This window comes from Enoplosus armatus, chromosome 16 (genome assembly GCF_043641665.1).
Source record: "Enoplosus armatus isolate fEnoArm2 chromosome 16, fEnoArm2.hap1, whole genome shotgun sequence".
NCBI classification, from domain to species: domain Eukaryota; kingdom Metazoa; phylum Chordata; class Actinopteri; order Centrarchiformes; family Enoplosidae; genus Enoplosus; species Enoplosus armatus.
In genome coordinates, this window is record NC_092195.1 from 20,721,655 (window position 1) to 20,738,928 (window position 17,274).

General features: G+C 41.2%; 1 protein-coding gene across 1 annotated transcript in view; it reads left to right on the forward strand.

Annotated features, from left to right (window-relative positions):
- Positions 1 to 350: 350 nt before the first annotated feature.
- LOC139298547 (collagen alpha-1(XIV) chain-like) overlaps positions 351 to 17,274 on the forward strand; it is a 117,927-nt gene continuing 101,003 nt past the window's right edge. Inside the window, exons 1-4 of the mRNA XM_070921193.1 lie at positions 351 to 432; positions 6,989 to 7,105; positions 15,097 to 15,240; positions 16,821 to 16,904. Coding sequence (XP_070777294.1) covers positions 351 to 432; positions 6,989 to 7,105; positions 15,097 to 15,240; positions 16,821 to 16,904 — 427 coding nt within the window. The remainder of the gene's footprint in view (positions 433 to 6,988; positions 7,106 to 15,096; positions 15,241 to 16,820; positions 16,905 to 17,274) is intronic.

A 17,274-nucleotide genomic window follows, 5' to 3' on the forward strand; every position in this document is an offset into this window, starting at 1 on the left:
AATTTAAGTCCTCTCTCAAACTGTTTGAATCCCTTCATCTCCCTCCTCCTCTTCCTCCTTTTCCTCCTGCCTCCGCTCCCCTTGCTGCTCCTTCCTCACCTTATCTCCTCCAACCCCCTGCTCTCTCCTCCTCATCTCCTTCATACTCCCTCTTTCCTCACCTGACGTGGTTCATTCTACATCCTTTCACCTTCCTCTCTGCTCCCTTCACCTCCTCTCCTCTTCCCTCCTCCCACCTCTCTGACTTTCCTTGCCTGTCACCTGTCTTTTCTTGCTCCCTCCCTCCTTCCTGTTTTTTCTTCCTCCCTCTGCTTCAGGTGTGTTGTGTCCTCCTGCCTGTTGCCACCAGGATGCGGTTCTCAGTCAGACCGAGCCTCTGCCTGCTGGGCTTTGTTCTCGTCTCTCTGTTCCCTCAGCCAGCGCAGGGCCAAGGTAAGTACCTCCACTTACTTTCCACTCAAGGGCCAACAGGGTCAACAAGGCCAACAGGGGGTTTACCACACAGCTACATGGGACCAAACAAGGCCAAGCTGGGCCCCACAGGGCATGCCATAGCTTTTAAACGCAGTGCTAAACTGTTAGGACTTTCCACAGTGGCACCGTGTAGAGCTAGAAACAGGGCTAGCTGATGCCGTCCCTAAACAAGGATAACTGGGTTTTTCATTATAGGGCTTTGAAAGGCTTTCTTCATCTGTGCCAAATGGGAATACCAGGATTCCCACAGGGCCAACAGTTTCCTCATTGAAACCCAGGTTTTAGTGGTTGTTTCCATGGTGACTGTTATCTTCAATACAGTTTTCTTCAACAACGGCAACCTGGGGCCTTTGACTTTGAGGCCAAACAAGGCTTTCAACCACAGAGTCAAACAGGGCCAGGGCTTCCCATACTGAGACCAGGCAAGGCTATGAACAGCCTATTTTCCTCATTAACTTGAAAGATTCATTGAATGTTTCCACAATGATACCAAAACTAGGCTAGAAATCATTCGCCACTAATCTGCTCTCAGCATAATGATTGTAAGCTCATTGCTGGCCTGGTAAACCTCAGTGTGTTTTATTCAGTTTTATTCAGCAGGTTCAATTCTGAATTTCACTCTGTTGCAATTTTGATGTGCAGCTTTGTGTGACATTATGTGAAATTAGCTTTTATTTTGAAGCATTTTTATTTAATGTGTCCTTTTAATGTGCGTTCACCTACATGTGTCTGTCTCAAAGGGAAAAGCTTTGATGCCAAAAACATAACGAGAAAATGTGTTTTACTGTCTGCTAGACAAACGGGTTTGCTGTGGCACATTGTCACCTCTGTAATTAATCTGCTCATGTGTTTAATTTATTATATAATGACAGATTTCTCAGGTTACAGATTTGAAATCACTAATCCCCAATCTTACTTTTGAAATGATTTAACTTACTTAAATTAAATTTAACTTACTAACTTTAAGTAAAGCAGTTTTTGATAAACTTTTCTTTTGCTCCTGAACGTCTGTTTACTTCACAGCATTTGTGTGTTTTACCACAGCGCCTCACTGTCTGTAAGACAAGAGCTCTTCACATAATTATGTCTCTGACCCTGTTTAACTCATTTAACTTATTAACACATAACCTCACTCATTACCTCATTAACAGAGAGAGATGAGTGTCCTTGATACCATTATCACCATTAACAATCTTATACACTGCTTTTTTACCGAGTAGACCTCTCACGGAATGTAAATGATGGATTGATGTGTCTAAGATTATCTGTGCTGAGTGAACTTTATAATACAGATGGATCTAAGATAAGGTTTTGGATCTGTTTTCAATCTTAATGTGTGGGGTGTCACGTCTGGTATGAGCATGTGGGGAAAAAAAAGGAACACACTGAAAGATTAATGTTTTGCTTTGAGCACAGTTAGGTACTCATGCTTCACCCAAACACACTTAGCATCTGCCAACTTTCAAAGATTGTTGGCAGAGTTGAACTTGAAACGGGGCTAAACCTGCTCAGCGCTGCGGTGGAGAACCAAAGCCTGCTGACATAGTGCCATAACCATAGAGGTGGATGGACTCATACTGTGCCATACCATAATTGCAGATTAGGGGTATGAAAGGTCAGTATGCATGCTAATTAGCTAGCCTGGACAACTATACCATAAGTTCCTTTCAGAGAGTGAGGAGTTACCCCTGTGTTAGCTGCCTAGTGACAGACCCACCCTTTATCATAAACCATATTTTACTGTATCTACATGCTCTTATCCTGTGACGTGATATTTTAAATAAAATGATAAAGCAAGCTAATAAAGCTTAACCAAGGGAATGCTTGTCAATATGACAAAATGATTTTAATACTCCTTAATTAAAGTGTTTTTTGGCCCATACTGGGTAATCCAACTTTGAATCAGGTGTTTTTCCAATACACGTTTGTTAAATGAATATCTTTGTACACTTATGTAATGTTGCCCTGTATTGTTCTTCTCAGTGTGGTTGTTATGGCTGCCATCATAACACAGCTAACTGGAAATGTTCAGTTATCGTTGGCTCAGCCAAAAGCGCCAATAGTCATGTGACTTTCATTCAACTCGCTGTCTGAAAGCACCTAGATAACCTCAAGTAGATACTTCAGGACTTTGGTCAGGGCTGCGATTAACAAGTATTTCCATTATTGATAAATCTGCCCATTATTACTTAATCGATTTAATCATTTTGACCATAATGTCATTGTGAAAAATGCCCATCACAATTTCTCATAGCCCAAGGTGATGTCTTTAAATAGCTTGTTTTGTTCAACCAACACTCCAAAGCCTGTAGATATTTAGTTTATTATCACTGAGACTTCTCTAACTGAGAACCTGGAACCAGCAAATATTTGGCATTTTTGCTTAAAAAATAACTTAAGCCATTAGCTGATTATAAAAATAGTTGCAATGTTTTTTTCTCTAGATCTAATCAATGAATTGACTATTGGTATGTTTGCCTCCAAGAAATGTTTACCAGTCAGTCTGCAACCATAATTGGCCCAGTAAAGGTACAGCTTGACATTTGTGCAACATAGTAAGTCTGTCACGAAAGGGACGCTTGCTAGTTTTGGCCAGAGTACAAGGAAAGTGAAAGCAACCGCAGCATTCCTCAGTGAAGAGGCCATAGTGTGCTAGCCTCGGCTACACCAGTGACCCAGGAAGAGCTGGGGGAGTTACGATCAGCTTGGAGAGCTTCCACTGAGAAACTCCTCAGCTGTGTGTCTCTGTTAGTTTCAGAGGAGTCAGATAAGGTGAGAAGTTAAATAAAATGAAAAGCTGAGAGATGGATAGACTTCATGCTGATCTATGAGCAAAACCCTTAACCAACAAGAGTCCAGAGAGTTCTGTTTAACAAGTTTCCTTGTGCCATATTGAAAAGTGAGTTAGGGCTTTTATTAAGTAATTACTTAGTCACGTCCTGAATTACTGTCTGACCCAATACCTGTCACCAAATCCCTATTTAAAAGGTGAAAGGTCGAAGAATGGTTTCAGTGGCTTAGCTCAGGCTTTGTCGAGGCTTCTCATGTTTTCCTTGCCTGCAGAAATAATAGGAAGAAGTGTCTGCAGGTTTCTGTAGCTGGAGGGGAAACAGACGAAGGGAATGTGGTCGAATGTCAGTTGTTCAGTGTTACGTTTTCTAGGTGACTTTCCAGTGAATAAAATCAGAAGCTGCGGGGATAGAAGTGGAAATTGTCTGTGTATGAAGTAGAAAAATAATTTGATCTCAAATTACACAAAAGTTTGACATGAAAAGGATAAAAAAAAAAAAAAAGTTTCCACCACTGTTTGACTCCTTTTACCATCCTCCCTTACCAGAAACTCTGAAAGCTTTAGCTCTAGTTTGCTCTGAAAGAACAGCGCCCTTTATCTGGGAGAATACAGAGTACAGAGTGTGTAACCCTACTGATCTGAAGTTTAATGTGATGATGATTCATTGATGTTGTAATGCTCTCTGTAGCACCTTTAAGAGAGCCTGCTCTTGGCAATGACAACATGGGTCTGGGAGTCTTTTATAAAAGACATGTTTGCAAACTAAAAGCTTCCTACTTACGGACGAGAGTTTTGCCGTTTTATATACTCAGCTCAGCGCCGTCCCTTCACCTAATAATGTCCCCTGGATTCTCCTGCTCTCACTGATCATTTAAAGGCACTCAAAAGTTTGCGTCTGACTTGCTTCAGAAGTCTCGGTGGGTGTGACGGACACCTCTTCAACCCTCGGCAGCAGTCGGCTCTGCAGTTTGCGCAAGATTTTCCATGAAAAATAGATGAGAATTAAGTTCTCATCTCTACAGGCGAGGCCTTCTGTCTTCACCAGGCTGTTTGCTCAGTATCCAATACTTGTCTCTGCGTGAGAATACAATCTCACAGAGAAGATCCATGGCTTTCTGCGAGGGAGGGAGGGAGGGAGTGTGTGTGTGTGTTTGTGTGTGTGGTGCTGCAAAGGAACCGGCAGGTTTTCTTAAGAGGCGTGAGAAAAAACAAAGCCACATGGAATAAGATTCACTGAGAATTTTATGTGCGTACACAAGAATACACTTGCCTCCAGTTGAGGACAAACATACATAATTCATGCATACACATGTAGATGCACTCACACAGGTACACACAACACACGCAAACACACAACCAACAGACTACACCGTTTCAACTACTACAAACAGAGAGGTGCGAAATCTGCTTCTCGAATCATTTGGGATTTGAGCAGCTCTCTCCAGACGAGAGAATGTCCTTTGTTTCCGAGACAGAGAGCTAAACCCTGAGCCGAAATCCCATGCAGCCCTCATTCTCATTCCCAGGTTGGTGAGATAATTGGTACAGTATTGCTTATATGTGTTTGTATATAAATATATTTGCCTGCTGTTGAATGCGCCGGCTTCACATTCTCTCCGTTGAAATCAGGATTATCCTTCCTGTGCTGAACTCAAGTTTCTTTGCATACCTACATGGTGTCGTATGAGTAGTTTTCTGAAGATAATGACATGCATAAAGAGGCGGTTCACCCAAAACGCTGCAGAGGTGTTTGGTGATAGGTCTTATCAGCTTGACTAAATCCTGTATTGTGGAGAAAGCTGCAGGGAAGTAGATAATCAGTTCAGAAAAGCTCAAGAAAGCAGCCACTTTCTCTCCAAATTTGTGTCATTTTCAACACAGCTGTCTTTTTACCTTAAAACGAACATGTTAGTGTTCAAATATCCATACATATTGATATTACCGTGTGTCATATGGAGAGACACCATGTATGCCGACACCCACAGCAATAAAAATTCCTTCTAAATGGTGCATTTTCCGAAGTCAATATGTTTTTCTAATGTTTTGTTTTGGGTGAACCATCCCTTTAAGCCTTGTTTATTGCGCTCCAGAGCATCAGAGCTCTACCAAGCGTCAATCACAGTGTAGGTATTTAAAGAAGTCGGCGGCAACAGATGGCTCACCTCATAATGAGGACACAAACACAGGAACGAGTTTGTGGGTTTCATATTTTATTTTCCACCCCCTGGCTTTTCTTTTTTTTTTCTTTTCATAGTTAACCAAATTAGACCGGGGAATGTGTTGCTTCTAGATACATATTTATTATCTGGGATTTGGCCGGTGTAAAAATGATGGGGTGTTGTGGTTGTCGACCCTGGAAATGTGTTTTTTGGCATTGCAGTGCTTTACAATGGCCTTATTCCAGTGTTTTAACCTGCGTCTTGATGTGAAAACACAACAACAGTGCATAGGAGCAAAGTGAAATATGATCATACTCTTGTGTACAAGGAAAACAGTTCCACTGACACAGTGTTGTTGCCTTTTCAGAGGGTTTATACACAAGTCGAGGCCATTGTAAAGTGTATTTGGATATTTTGCAGCTCAGTAGATATAGTCACTCTGTGTTGTACATCTAAACACTCCTGCTTAGGACAGGAGAGGAATAGTAAACAGATGCTATTCCAGTGCCTTTCCCTTTGGTGCCCTCTGTTCTTTTTCTCCTTGCAGTTAAAAGGAAGTCACATTCACTCCTTTTTCTCATCCTCTTCTTACCCCTGACGACAATTTCAAAGCGCAGAGATGCAGAAAGACAAGAAAGGAGAGAAATGAGATCAGGACAGGGAGGGATCAGATAGAAAGTGTAAGACAGAGGGACAGATGAGGAGATAGAGATGGAGAGAGTGAAAGCTTGAGAAAATGAATATAAGGAAGGGATACAGAGAGAAAAGTGGGGGGTAGGCCTCTAGGCGGCTGACAGGGCCAACAACTAATCAGGAAGAGAGGCTTTGATGCTGATGGTAAGTGGAACACAGGAGAAGACCTGTCGTATCCCCACAGAGAGAGAGAGGCACAATGCGGGCTTGTCAATAGATGAGGAAGAGGAGGATGAGGAGGAGGAGGAGAGTGGGACTTTGCTTTTTAATGTGACATCTGTGCAAGCTAATCTCTCTGATGTGTATCCTCCCGCTTGGATGAGATACAATTTATCCGTCTTTATTTTGATTTTTTTTCCTTTCCTAACTGTTCAAAAACACAGATGGAGCGACTGCCTCTACGCCGCCATAACTCTGGAGGGAGTTCACTTTAACTTACCTCAGTCACAGTTGTGCTTTGTGCTTCGCGGATGAACGACCGTGCACAAGTAAAACAGAAGGAGAGCAGATTCTGTGAAACCTGCAGTTCTGTAAAACATCCTGAGCAGTGATGCTGTTTGTGACTAGTTAAGGATAGATTTACATTTTTGTCACTCTGTTAATAGCAGCAGTTTGACACTACCTGTGTTATCAATACATTTATTATCAACTATTGACTGAACAAAAGTGAACTCCATCCATTGTTATGGATGTAATCCACTAATACACACTGATGACAGTAGTCTTTCTAATATTGAGACAAAGGTATTGGCGGTATGGATGGTGCATGACAGAGATCTTTTATTCATTCATTCATTCATCATTCAAATATTTACAGTATGTTGCAAACTGACTTATTGTGTAAAGCTGTTTATCTTGTTTCTCTGTCCAGTCTCATCGCCGCGGAGATTTCGTGCCAAAATCCTGAGCCCCACAAAGCTGCATGTGTCGTGGAAAGAGCCAAAAGGAGAGTTTGAAAGCTACAAGGTCATTTACACCACACAGCCAGGTAAGATCCAGCACTGACCCAGAGAAGTGGTGTTAAAAACACTTCTCGTGACTCTCCTCATGCTGTCTTTTCATCATTGATCGATAGAGGGAAGACTGGTTCTGTTTTCACTGCTGACTGTATGACCGCTGTAACATTTTGAGAACTTTCACTAAATAAACAAAGGTTTTGTTGTAATGTAGTGGACTGATCGCCCCTAAACTGTCAAGATGTCCATGATGATCCAGATGTAGGTTTTCTGCTTCTTCAGCAGCGAGTGCTCTGCTTAGCGAGCTGGAGGATTGCTCAGAGCTGGTTGAGCTTTGCTCTCTGCAGAAACCTTCTAGTTTAAACTTGATTTATCCAGGGAAATCTCACAAGGAATTCACACTCGTCTCCTGTATAGTCGTGCCACATTCACACCTGGAAGCTGAGCAGCACAACCTCTGTGACGGATTAGCTGTCTAGTGTCTTGCTCAAGGGCTCCTCAGCAGTAACTACCACAGGCTGATACATCATTAAAGAAGAGCCTCCATCAGAATCAGAATCAGAATCAGAATCAGAAACTGTTTATTGCCAAGTAACATACATTACAAGGAATTTGCTGTGGTCTGAAGGTGCTATTGTTTTGATAACAAATAAGTAGAATATAAAAGCTAAAATAAGAATAAGAATAAAAAAAAAAAAATAAAAAATAAAAAAATAAAAAAATAAGATAAGATAAATAACAACAGTGACTTGTAGTTAAAATTTGCACCAATGTGGCACCCAGACAACATGAGAGGAGTTGTTGTATAATGACAAACAGAATGCAGGTTGAGTCAGTTCACAAATCATGTTAACTGTGTGGCGTTATTCATTTGTGTGGGACAAAAATTCTAGTTATGCACAGAGGAGCACAGTAGTTGGACCTCTTCCCCTGAGGGGGAACAAATCAACCTTTTTATGTGGGTTTCACCTGCATGCTGGTTCATAATTCATGCTGCAGAGAAAGACACGTAACCACACACGGGATCTGATGTGAATCTGATAGATCTGATAGAACGTTAGGTGCCTACTGTGGAAACCGGTGGTTGATTGCAGCTGATGCCTTTGGATTTATTGATGAATGCGTCAACAAGTTTGTGAAACTACTTTGTGAACATTGGTGTGACGGGGCTCATCTGCATGTCAATGTGCAGCCCAGCTTGGCTCTCGAGTGTTGTTAATGGGCATGGAAGTTATTTTGCAAGTGATTGGATTCACTTCAGGTGTTATTTCAAGTGGGGTTGGGAGCAGATGAGTGAGGAGTGCTTCTCCGAGACATCAACACCAACCCCTCTGACACTGTAACCCATTTAAATCAATGAGGGTACGAGACTAAAGATGAACCATCTTTCAGTATAATCCAGTACAGCCTCTAAGATGAGCATGAAGTTAAATCAGCAGCTCTCTAAAACATTTTCAAAACTATAACCTTCATGGAGGATTTATTCGAAGGGCCAGGTGTGAGTAATAAACTGGTAACTGAGTGTAAACTGACACCACAGCTCCTTGAAGCCTTTCACTGTCACTGTCAGTGTGAACAACTGTACAGAAGACCTGACTGAGTTCAGCTGCAGACAAACTGCTGTTCTCTCTGTCCAACCAACGTAGACATGACGCTGTCTTAGACTGACTATATGGTTCATGAGTTAATCTGTGATTATAATCATAAGGGGTATTTACTCCGATTCAAAACAGTGGCCAAGTTTTTTATTGCAGGGAGTGAAAACAGGTGCACCGCAGACGTTTTTACTGTTTATGGGTGTGATGCAAAGCCATAAGCCTTCATTTTGTGTTGTATTGTAATTACAGTGTGATTAATTTATGGAGCGCATCATGTGACATGAGGGGAGCTGTTATTGAGTGGTGTGTGGGGCGGGCCACCATGTTGGAAGTTCACATTGCATTGTAATTGTGTCTTTCCTTCATGACCTTTTCACTCCTGTTATAATATGAGCATTTAACATCCACCCGTTCAAATAGTTGTTTTTTGGTTTTATGGAAGAGGATAACCTTCACGGTGTCTCTGCGTCTTGGTCACTAACACAAGAGGGTAGAAATCTTTCTATTTGTGGTTGAACTGCTCGGTAACAGAGTCCATTGGAAACTTGTTTTGAAAGATGTAAAAACGTAGATCCCAACAGGTAGCAGCTGTGGATGCTGTGAATATTTTTAGTGTTGGTGCCGTTTGTTCTACCAACAACTGATGAACATAGAAATGTTGAGTGGACTGTGACAGGCTTTCATTCATAGTTGTACCTAATGTTTTTTTGTTTTATTTTTGTTTATGTAAAATCCCTGCATTTCAAAGCTTGCATTGTCTAATTTAACACAGCTCAGTGTCACTTCGTAGTACTGACAAGTACATGGCAACACTTCCTCACGATTTCGGTTAATTTTAGGTGTTGCTCATTTGCATATAGAAGTTAAAAATGGATGCAAGAAATAGAGGAGATAAAGCTCAAATGATACAGACTGCGTGTGTTTGTGTGCACAACACTTGGTGAAAGAGTGTATTGTGGTTATAGTCCTTCAATAGTATGCCCAGGTTTTTATGTTACGATGAAATGTTTCTTACAGTAATACTGTAGATTGGAGCAGGTGTACAGACCATACGGACACTGTTTTGTTTTTTTCCTTTCTCTTCTGGTTATTTTTCCCTCTGAAGAAGACATCAGGCTGCAAAGACATATTTTATTGCAGTGGGAGAAGGTGCAGCTGCATGTACTGCTGTAAAAACTGTCCTCTACTCCTTTTACTGTTATGACGGAAAGCTTCAAGAATTCATTCTGTTAAGGACTTGTAATTATAGGACAGTTACAAAGATTCCCAGAGTAAGCTGTGAGGCCCAGAAGGGGTTACCTGGGTGTGTTTGTGGAGATGCAGTTAATTTCACTTTTATTTCACTCACTAGACACTAGATACTTGGTACAATAAATTAAGTTTATACTGTAGAAGAACTGTTTTGATGGGTTAACATATAGTCAGAGTTTTACTCATCAGACATTCCTCACTAACTTTTGTCTGCAATTGAAGTCATTTTCAAATTCTGTACTGAATCCTGAGTAACTGCTGGTATGATGATGTCATGAGTGAACATTTGGAACCACCACCTTTACCAAAAATTTAAGCAAAACAAAGTCACTCGTTTTTTCCCACAAGAACCTTTAACTATTGGTAGTGAATTTGTGAATCAGTGTCCCATCGAATGTTCCCTTTGGAGGTTTTCTGTAAGCCAAAAATGTGGTGAATTGATTTCCTATCTCAAAAAACATTTCAAACTGCTTCATACTGTATATGGCACATGACTGTCACTGTCAAAATGCACAACCGCCTTGAGCATTCATGCAAATGCTTACAGACATTAACAGTAAACAGTAAACAACACAGGGATATGGCTCTACGGCATCACTAGTGGCCAAAACCTACACAGAGCACCTTTGTGGAGGTATGACGGCTGTAAAAAGATATCTCTTTTAGCATATTTTCTTGATTGACAGGTGTTTTTCCCAACAGTCAGTCGGATACCATGATGTTTGTTGTCCGTGTTGTTGGTCCTTTGCTCTCAGCTGACTGCGTTACAAATCTAACACTTTCTAAACTTGTTCAGTCAATAGAATTGAACAACAGCTGTTTTTGACCGGGGGGCTTCAGGGTAGTGCATGTACATCCCAACGTGATATCAGGTGCGTTGGCAAAAAAGCAAAAACAACCTCAAGAGAAAAATGCGCCTGCACACTGAATAGATTCAATATGCACATATCAAATGATTTACAATATTTACAAGACGAAACTCAATCCCATATCACTCACTGGGGTGTAAACAAATGCTGACATGTTGACGTCATTGATTGGCTCGACCTGGGAATCACACGTGGGTTGAATAGTCTATGTTGAATATTTCCTGATGAAGATGAAGAATGCCTAAAACGTTGTTATTGTACGTAATAAATCATATTTTTGGGAGTATCTCTTCAGTGTGCTGGGATCTTTTCCTTTGAGACTGTTGCAGACTGGGAACGTAACATTGTACCAGAGATACAGGCTATTTTTTTTTATTTACCTCTACACTGCTGGATGCACAAATCCATTGTGGCCTGAAGTTTGAAGGTGAAGTCAACCTCTGCCAGTAGAGCTGCTGTCAGCCAGCGGCGAAGTAAACCTGTAGCTTTTGGTATGGCTTGGCCGTCTGTTTGATCACAGTAATGGAGAAAATGTCAGATAAGATGCAGTAAGCACAGGCAGCCATCCCCTGACACCGCGAGGGAGAGTCGAATGGATGGAGGGAATATAAAGAGAGAGACGCTAGAGGGCAAGATGAAGGATGGAGCTGGAGAGGCATGGAGAGAGACTAAATGGAAAGAGGGATATTGGATATAGATAAATAATACAGTAGATAAAGCAGGGAGAGAGTGACAGATCCTGACACAATCTGATCATCTGTCAGAGAACAACATGTTGCTCTGGTTTCCTTTTCTGGTGGCTAAGTTAAAGGTTTGCTAAATGTTTCTGCTGCTGAGTGATGACATGTAAACGCAGAGTTCCCTTTAACCGTCGTGAAGCCTTTCTCTTTTGTCTCATGATGTAAATGCTTTTCAGTGAAACAGTGACGAGCGCTGTAGCCTCACTTGAGCTAAAGCTTTACTGCCTTTTCATGTTCTTACAGATATTGAAATCGGCTTGACATTTTCACCAAAGTACGATGGCCTCATTTCTGATGCCCACACAGCTTACTTTGCAGCATGTTGCCTTCGGGTAGTGCTTAGTGTTAAAGAAAAGGAGAAAAAGAAATTAGATTTAAAGAGTAACTGGGAGTAACTGCAGGGAACTGGGCTGAGGGAGGGAGGTGAATGACGGAGACGGTCATCTTCTCGCTGTAGGCTGCTGGTATCAGCATGAGTGTGATGAAGGTGGAAAAGCAGTGACGGAGCGCTAGTTAATTTTCTTCAACCGCGGGGAGTTTTTATAGAGCTCAGCTGGTTGGTTTCATTCAGATTGTCTTTTCCTGGTTGAAGTCAAGACTCTGTCATAGTTTAAAACAAATACAGACAGATGCAACATGCAGAACAACACAAGTTTAAGTTTGTACTGAATGCAAAGACCAACTAATAATTATTTGATTTAGCTGTCTACTGTATAATACTTAATTGTAAAAGATACTCAGGCGTCATTCAAGGGTTTAAGAAACTAATTCCTGTTTTAAAAAGTGCAATAGCATGTCGGTTTTTGTGGCAGTCATTTTCTAGCAGCAGATGGTCGAAAGTAGAAAGATTATTTTTCTTTTATAACAATTTAAGAAGATTTATTGATCCCAACTGGAATATTTGTTCTGTAGCAGCAGCAGAAAAAGTAAAAGGACTGAGCAAGAGGCAAAATAACAAGTTGAATTCAATCATACAAATAAGGCAAAGAAATAAAATCACTCTTCACTAACTCTTAAACTAATTTGCATGTGATGATCTTGGACGTTTCTGTATCTCTCAATATCTGTCGAGATGATAGACTCTCTCGAAGCCAGGAAACAGAAACCTACGCTTCCCAGTCAATCTGCAAACTGCTGACTTCTGCCAAACCTTCTGCTGCTAAGCAAAGCACATTTGGCAGAATACATATCTTTTATTTGATTTGTATTTATACTGCGTATTACATTTGTGTTCATATTCTTGGTTTCTACCTTTTACTGTTGCTGTTTTTTTTTTATTGTTTTCCCTCTGGTCTTTGCTGCTGTGATGAGCTGTCGCCACCGCAGGCGTTAATAAAGTTAATCTTTCCTCTCCTCAGCTTGTGATGCCAGAGGGCATTTTCTTTTCTGGGCAGTGATCATGTCACTCTCAAATGCAACTGAAGACATTTTCACATATTTGGAAATAGTTTGAGGCTATTTGAGAATTCAGAAAGGTGTGTAGTAAGTGTGTACAGTTCACATACATAATGATAGTCTGCAGAGTATGATGGTTTGAGAGACTGTTCAATAAGTGAAGGTCAGTAATGGCATTCTGTATTACAAGCATCTTCATCAGCAGCCATTTGCTCTGCTGAAGTGTCCTTGAACACGACATCAAGCACCAAACTGGCCACACACTTCCTAAAATTTCCAATTTCCTTCAATGTGAAAACGTATATATGTGTGCGTCTCATACTGTATGTAATCCTTGCCTTGTTGAAGAGCAGTTCACAGACCTGAGTTGTAAAAGCATTTGAAAAGCTTTTAGTGGTTTGTTGCAGTTCAATGAAGGTACAGTATGCGATGATTCATGCACCTGCAGATGTAGGTCTGCTGTCAGTGGGAGTCAGAAGTCAAACAAAAAGAACACAAGTGCTTCAAGAAATAAAAGTACAGTGTAGTACAGAAACACAGTTTGCTGTAGAGTATACTGAGTGCTCTGTGGGTGTGGAAGTAGCTGAAAACTGGATAACCAAGAAAATAATCATTCTCATGAATTTTGGAAAGTTGGCGATAGGTCAGAAATCTGAAATTCTGTACCACTGTTTGACATGCAGAATAGTGATGGCATTGTGTTAACTGTTAACAAAATGTGACTTATGTCACTTCCTCCATCCCGTCACTCAGTCTTCCTAAATGTCTTCTTTCCAGCCCTTATCACCTGTCCATCACCCTATAGTCTGTCTGTCTTTTCTTCCTATTGATGCTTGTGTTGCTGTTATTCCAGGCCAGAGTTTAAGTGCAGGCCAGGTGTTCAAAAGATGTCTCCCCAAAACAACTCAGTCCACAACTCACTGTGTGGATGTCTCTCAGATTGATATTCTGTATAACATAAGTGTGTAACATTTGACTTGCAGTGGGCGAAGGCCTTCATCTCCTGTAGAAGGAGTTCAGTCTGCAGGTTTAACTGGTCCTTCAGGAATACAAAGTTTTGCTGTTAGAGTTAGAAGTTCTTTGCTTGCAGTCTGTAGATCTTCATGCTGCTAAACAGCTGTTGTGATTGTCTGTGTTGAATTTATTTGAACATAATTACACAGATTAGAGGGAGAGAAGCATTTCTGTGCACAAGCTATCTTCAGCTTTTTATAATTACACGGATATTACTTGAAGTAGTGTGATCCCTGAAAAGTGATTGTCACATTTAAAACGATGCCAGACAATGTAAATTATCCTGAAGCAGTTTTTTGTAATTGCATAGAGAAAGGCACAGTTGAAGTAGAATAAAAGATAATGAGAAGTTTGGAATAAAGCTTTGTGTTTGTGTGTTTCCAAAGCAGCAGTTTGGTGTTCATTTTATCTTTTTATGACGAACAGCATTTCTCCTGAAGAGACTAACAGCAACGATGGATGGATCCTCCTGCGTTATTCTTTTGTGCCCTAGAGCTCCATTGTTGTCCAAAAACCATTTAGAAAAACACATGAAAAAAACATGCGTCCTCACTGGGCGACACATTTCTTCATTACAGCCAGTTTCCAGAATGAATTCATCGTTGGTTTTGGTGTCTTCAAAGTTTTTTGTTAATACTAAAAATCAAAAATACTGTAAAGCCAGCTTTGTCCTTTAATGGGGGGGCGGCAGTGGCTCAGTCCGTGGGGAGTTGCAGAGTTGCCAGTTCACCTCCTGGGCACTGCTGAGGTGCCCCTGAGCAAGCCAGCGAACCCCTAACTGCTCGGGCGCTGTGCTGTGCTGCAGCCCCGTCACTCTGACATCTCCTCCCAATAATAATGTCTATAGGTCCTGTCTGTGCATGTGTGTCTTCTTCTTCTTCTTCTTCCTCCGCCACCTTTCACTTGTCGTACTGGGCGTGTCAGTGCTTGCTCATTATCAAACATTGTATGAATAAGCAACCTGCATTTTCTCCCACAATCGTGACGTTGTGCCAAGCAGACATTAGACTGACTGACAGCTGTAAAGACATGGGTTTGTTTTACAGTCCTCACTGTTTCTGCATGTTCTCCCCATGAAATTGATGATTTAATGAAACTTCGAAATGATTCCCTGGGATTCAAACCAGCATTGCTTTCTTCTCTCACCCTGGAACAGGTGGAGAGCAGAAGGAGGTTCAGGTGTTGAAGCAGGAAGCAAAGCTGGTCATCCAGGACTTTGACCCCTCCAAAGAATACAACTTTAAGATTATTGCAGTCAGTGGAGGAAAACAGAGCAAACCACTTCAGGCCAAACATGAAGGTAAGAGTCAAATCTTCAACCCTCAGTGGTATGATTCCCCTGATGAGTGATTCTGAAGACAAGCGGTGTTAGTGTCAGTTGTTCCAGAGAGGAACAGGCTGTCTTCAGATCGGGGGTTTACAGAGATAGCACTATATCATTCAAAGTTGTTTGAAATGTAAAATCAACTGAACTTGAGAAGTGCAACGACTTCAAGACATTCGGATATGAAAGGTGGAATCACACATGATAGAAAACTGCTGCTGAACACAACTATGAACCATGTGTCATCAAGCTGCACCTCTGGCTTCAATCAGTGATGTCACAGCGGGTGTTTTTCATCAGCTATGATTGGCACAATACCTGCTGTGACATCACTGATTGGGGTGTGGCCTCGGGAGCAAAATCCTTGAAAGTTTGAACCTGTAGAGAACAACACGGCAGCACTGTGTGATTTAGTGATTTCTGTACTTTCTGTGTGCAAGTTGTGCCTTCATGCTGACGTCCATTGTTCAGCGATACCTCCGCTGTTTATTTGGCTAATGCTGTTTAAGCTGTTTGGTTGGTGGAGGATGGGGTGCAAGATGAGTTGAGAAAAGCTGGAAAGAATTCAAACAGCAACACAAACAACAACAACAGCACGCCTCAGCTGGCTGCGGTTTGGAATAAAAAAATAAGCTGTTTACATTGTTTCAGTCTCTGACATTCAGCATACTGCCGATGTTTACTTGTCATGCTGGCTTCAGGAAAAAAGAACTGCTACACGTAAACCTTTTGAACAGGATTTTTAATGTCGAAATCCTGAGTTGCTGTATCCAGAAATGTTTTCATGTCAGGGTGGAAAAGCCCTTTGACTCAGCATTTAGAAAATAAATGTCTTAACATTACAGTGTCGTCAGCATGAGAAATGTTCTATGTTTGTTGCATACACGTACACAGTGAGAAGTGCAGCAGCACTTATGAAATCTGAATCTAAATGTGGGTGATGATGTTTGACACTACAATCATTGCTGCTGTTTACTTTTTGTGGCAGCGTTGGATACTTCAAACTCTCCTCTGGCAGTGCAGCTCAGTGAACAGCAGATGTTAAAGACGCACCTGGTGTCATTGTAGTTAGAACAAGAGTTCAACTGAGCGATTGACTGATTCTAACAAACAAATATTTAAGTATATAAGTGTTGACGCTTTGGCCAAAATAAGCCTCAGTGTTGATTCACTGACATCCTCAGGCTCATCAGGGCCTAAACTCTTCATCACAGTGTGCCTAATTGATCAAAGTAAGTCAGGTTTGGATGTTGTTTTTCTTGTTTCTTACATAAAAGCTTTAATACACTCATATTTTCTAATTTGTTATGTTTTTTTTTCATGTATTCTGGTAGATTCTATTCGTGGGGTTTCAGCAATATTCTGATTTGCGTTTTTTTTTCTCAGAAACGTTTAATATAATTTAATGCATTTTTTTGGTCTTGCTCTTGTTGTGTTTTCTATTTTATTGTTTGATTCATTGATTGATAAACATCCTGGCCATGCTACTGCGGTTCTCCTCCCCTCTCCCACCACTCATTCATGTAGATTCATGCATTATGTGTTATTTCTTCCAGCTCAGCGATCAGGCGTCGAGGTGGTTCAGTCCCAGAGGACACGAGACAGCGGTGCCACCGATGAGAACAACGAGATCTCAGAAGGTAAGATCCACGGCAGAGAAACAGGAGGCAAACCAGGTGAACGGAAACACTGAAACAGAAAAGATTGACGCCTCCGTCTGCAGTGAGTCTCTGGTCATCCCCTTCTGTGTAACACGAGCAGGGGAGATTCTCTTTGATTTGCCATGACAGGAAGACAACCTGCCATTCTTCAAGAACAACCCCCAAAACAAAAAAGTCCTGTAACCAAGAACAAGTATTTTACAGATTGGAGAAGACAGCACTGTTCTCAGCTCAGTTCTGAAGTTCTCTTTTTGTGAAGAAAAAATGTCAAAGGATTGCTCGACTGACACATGAAGCTATCATTTCTAATACCCCGACCTTTTTTCACTGCGCAATGACACAACAAAAA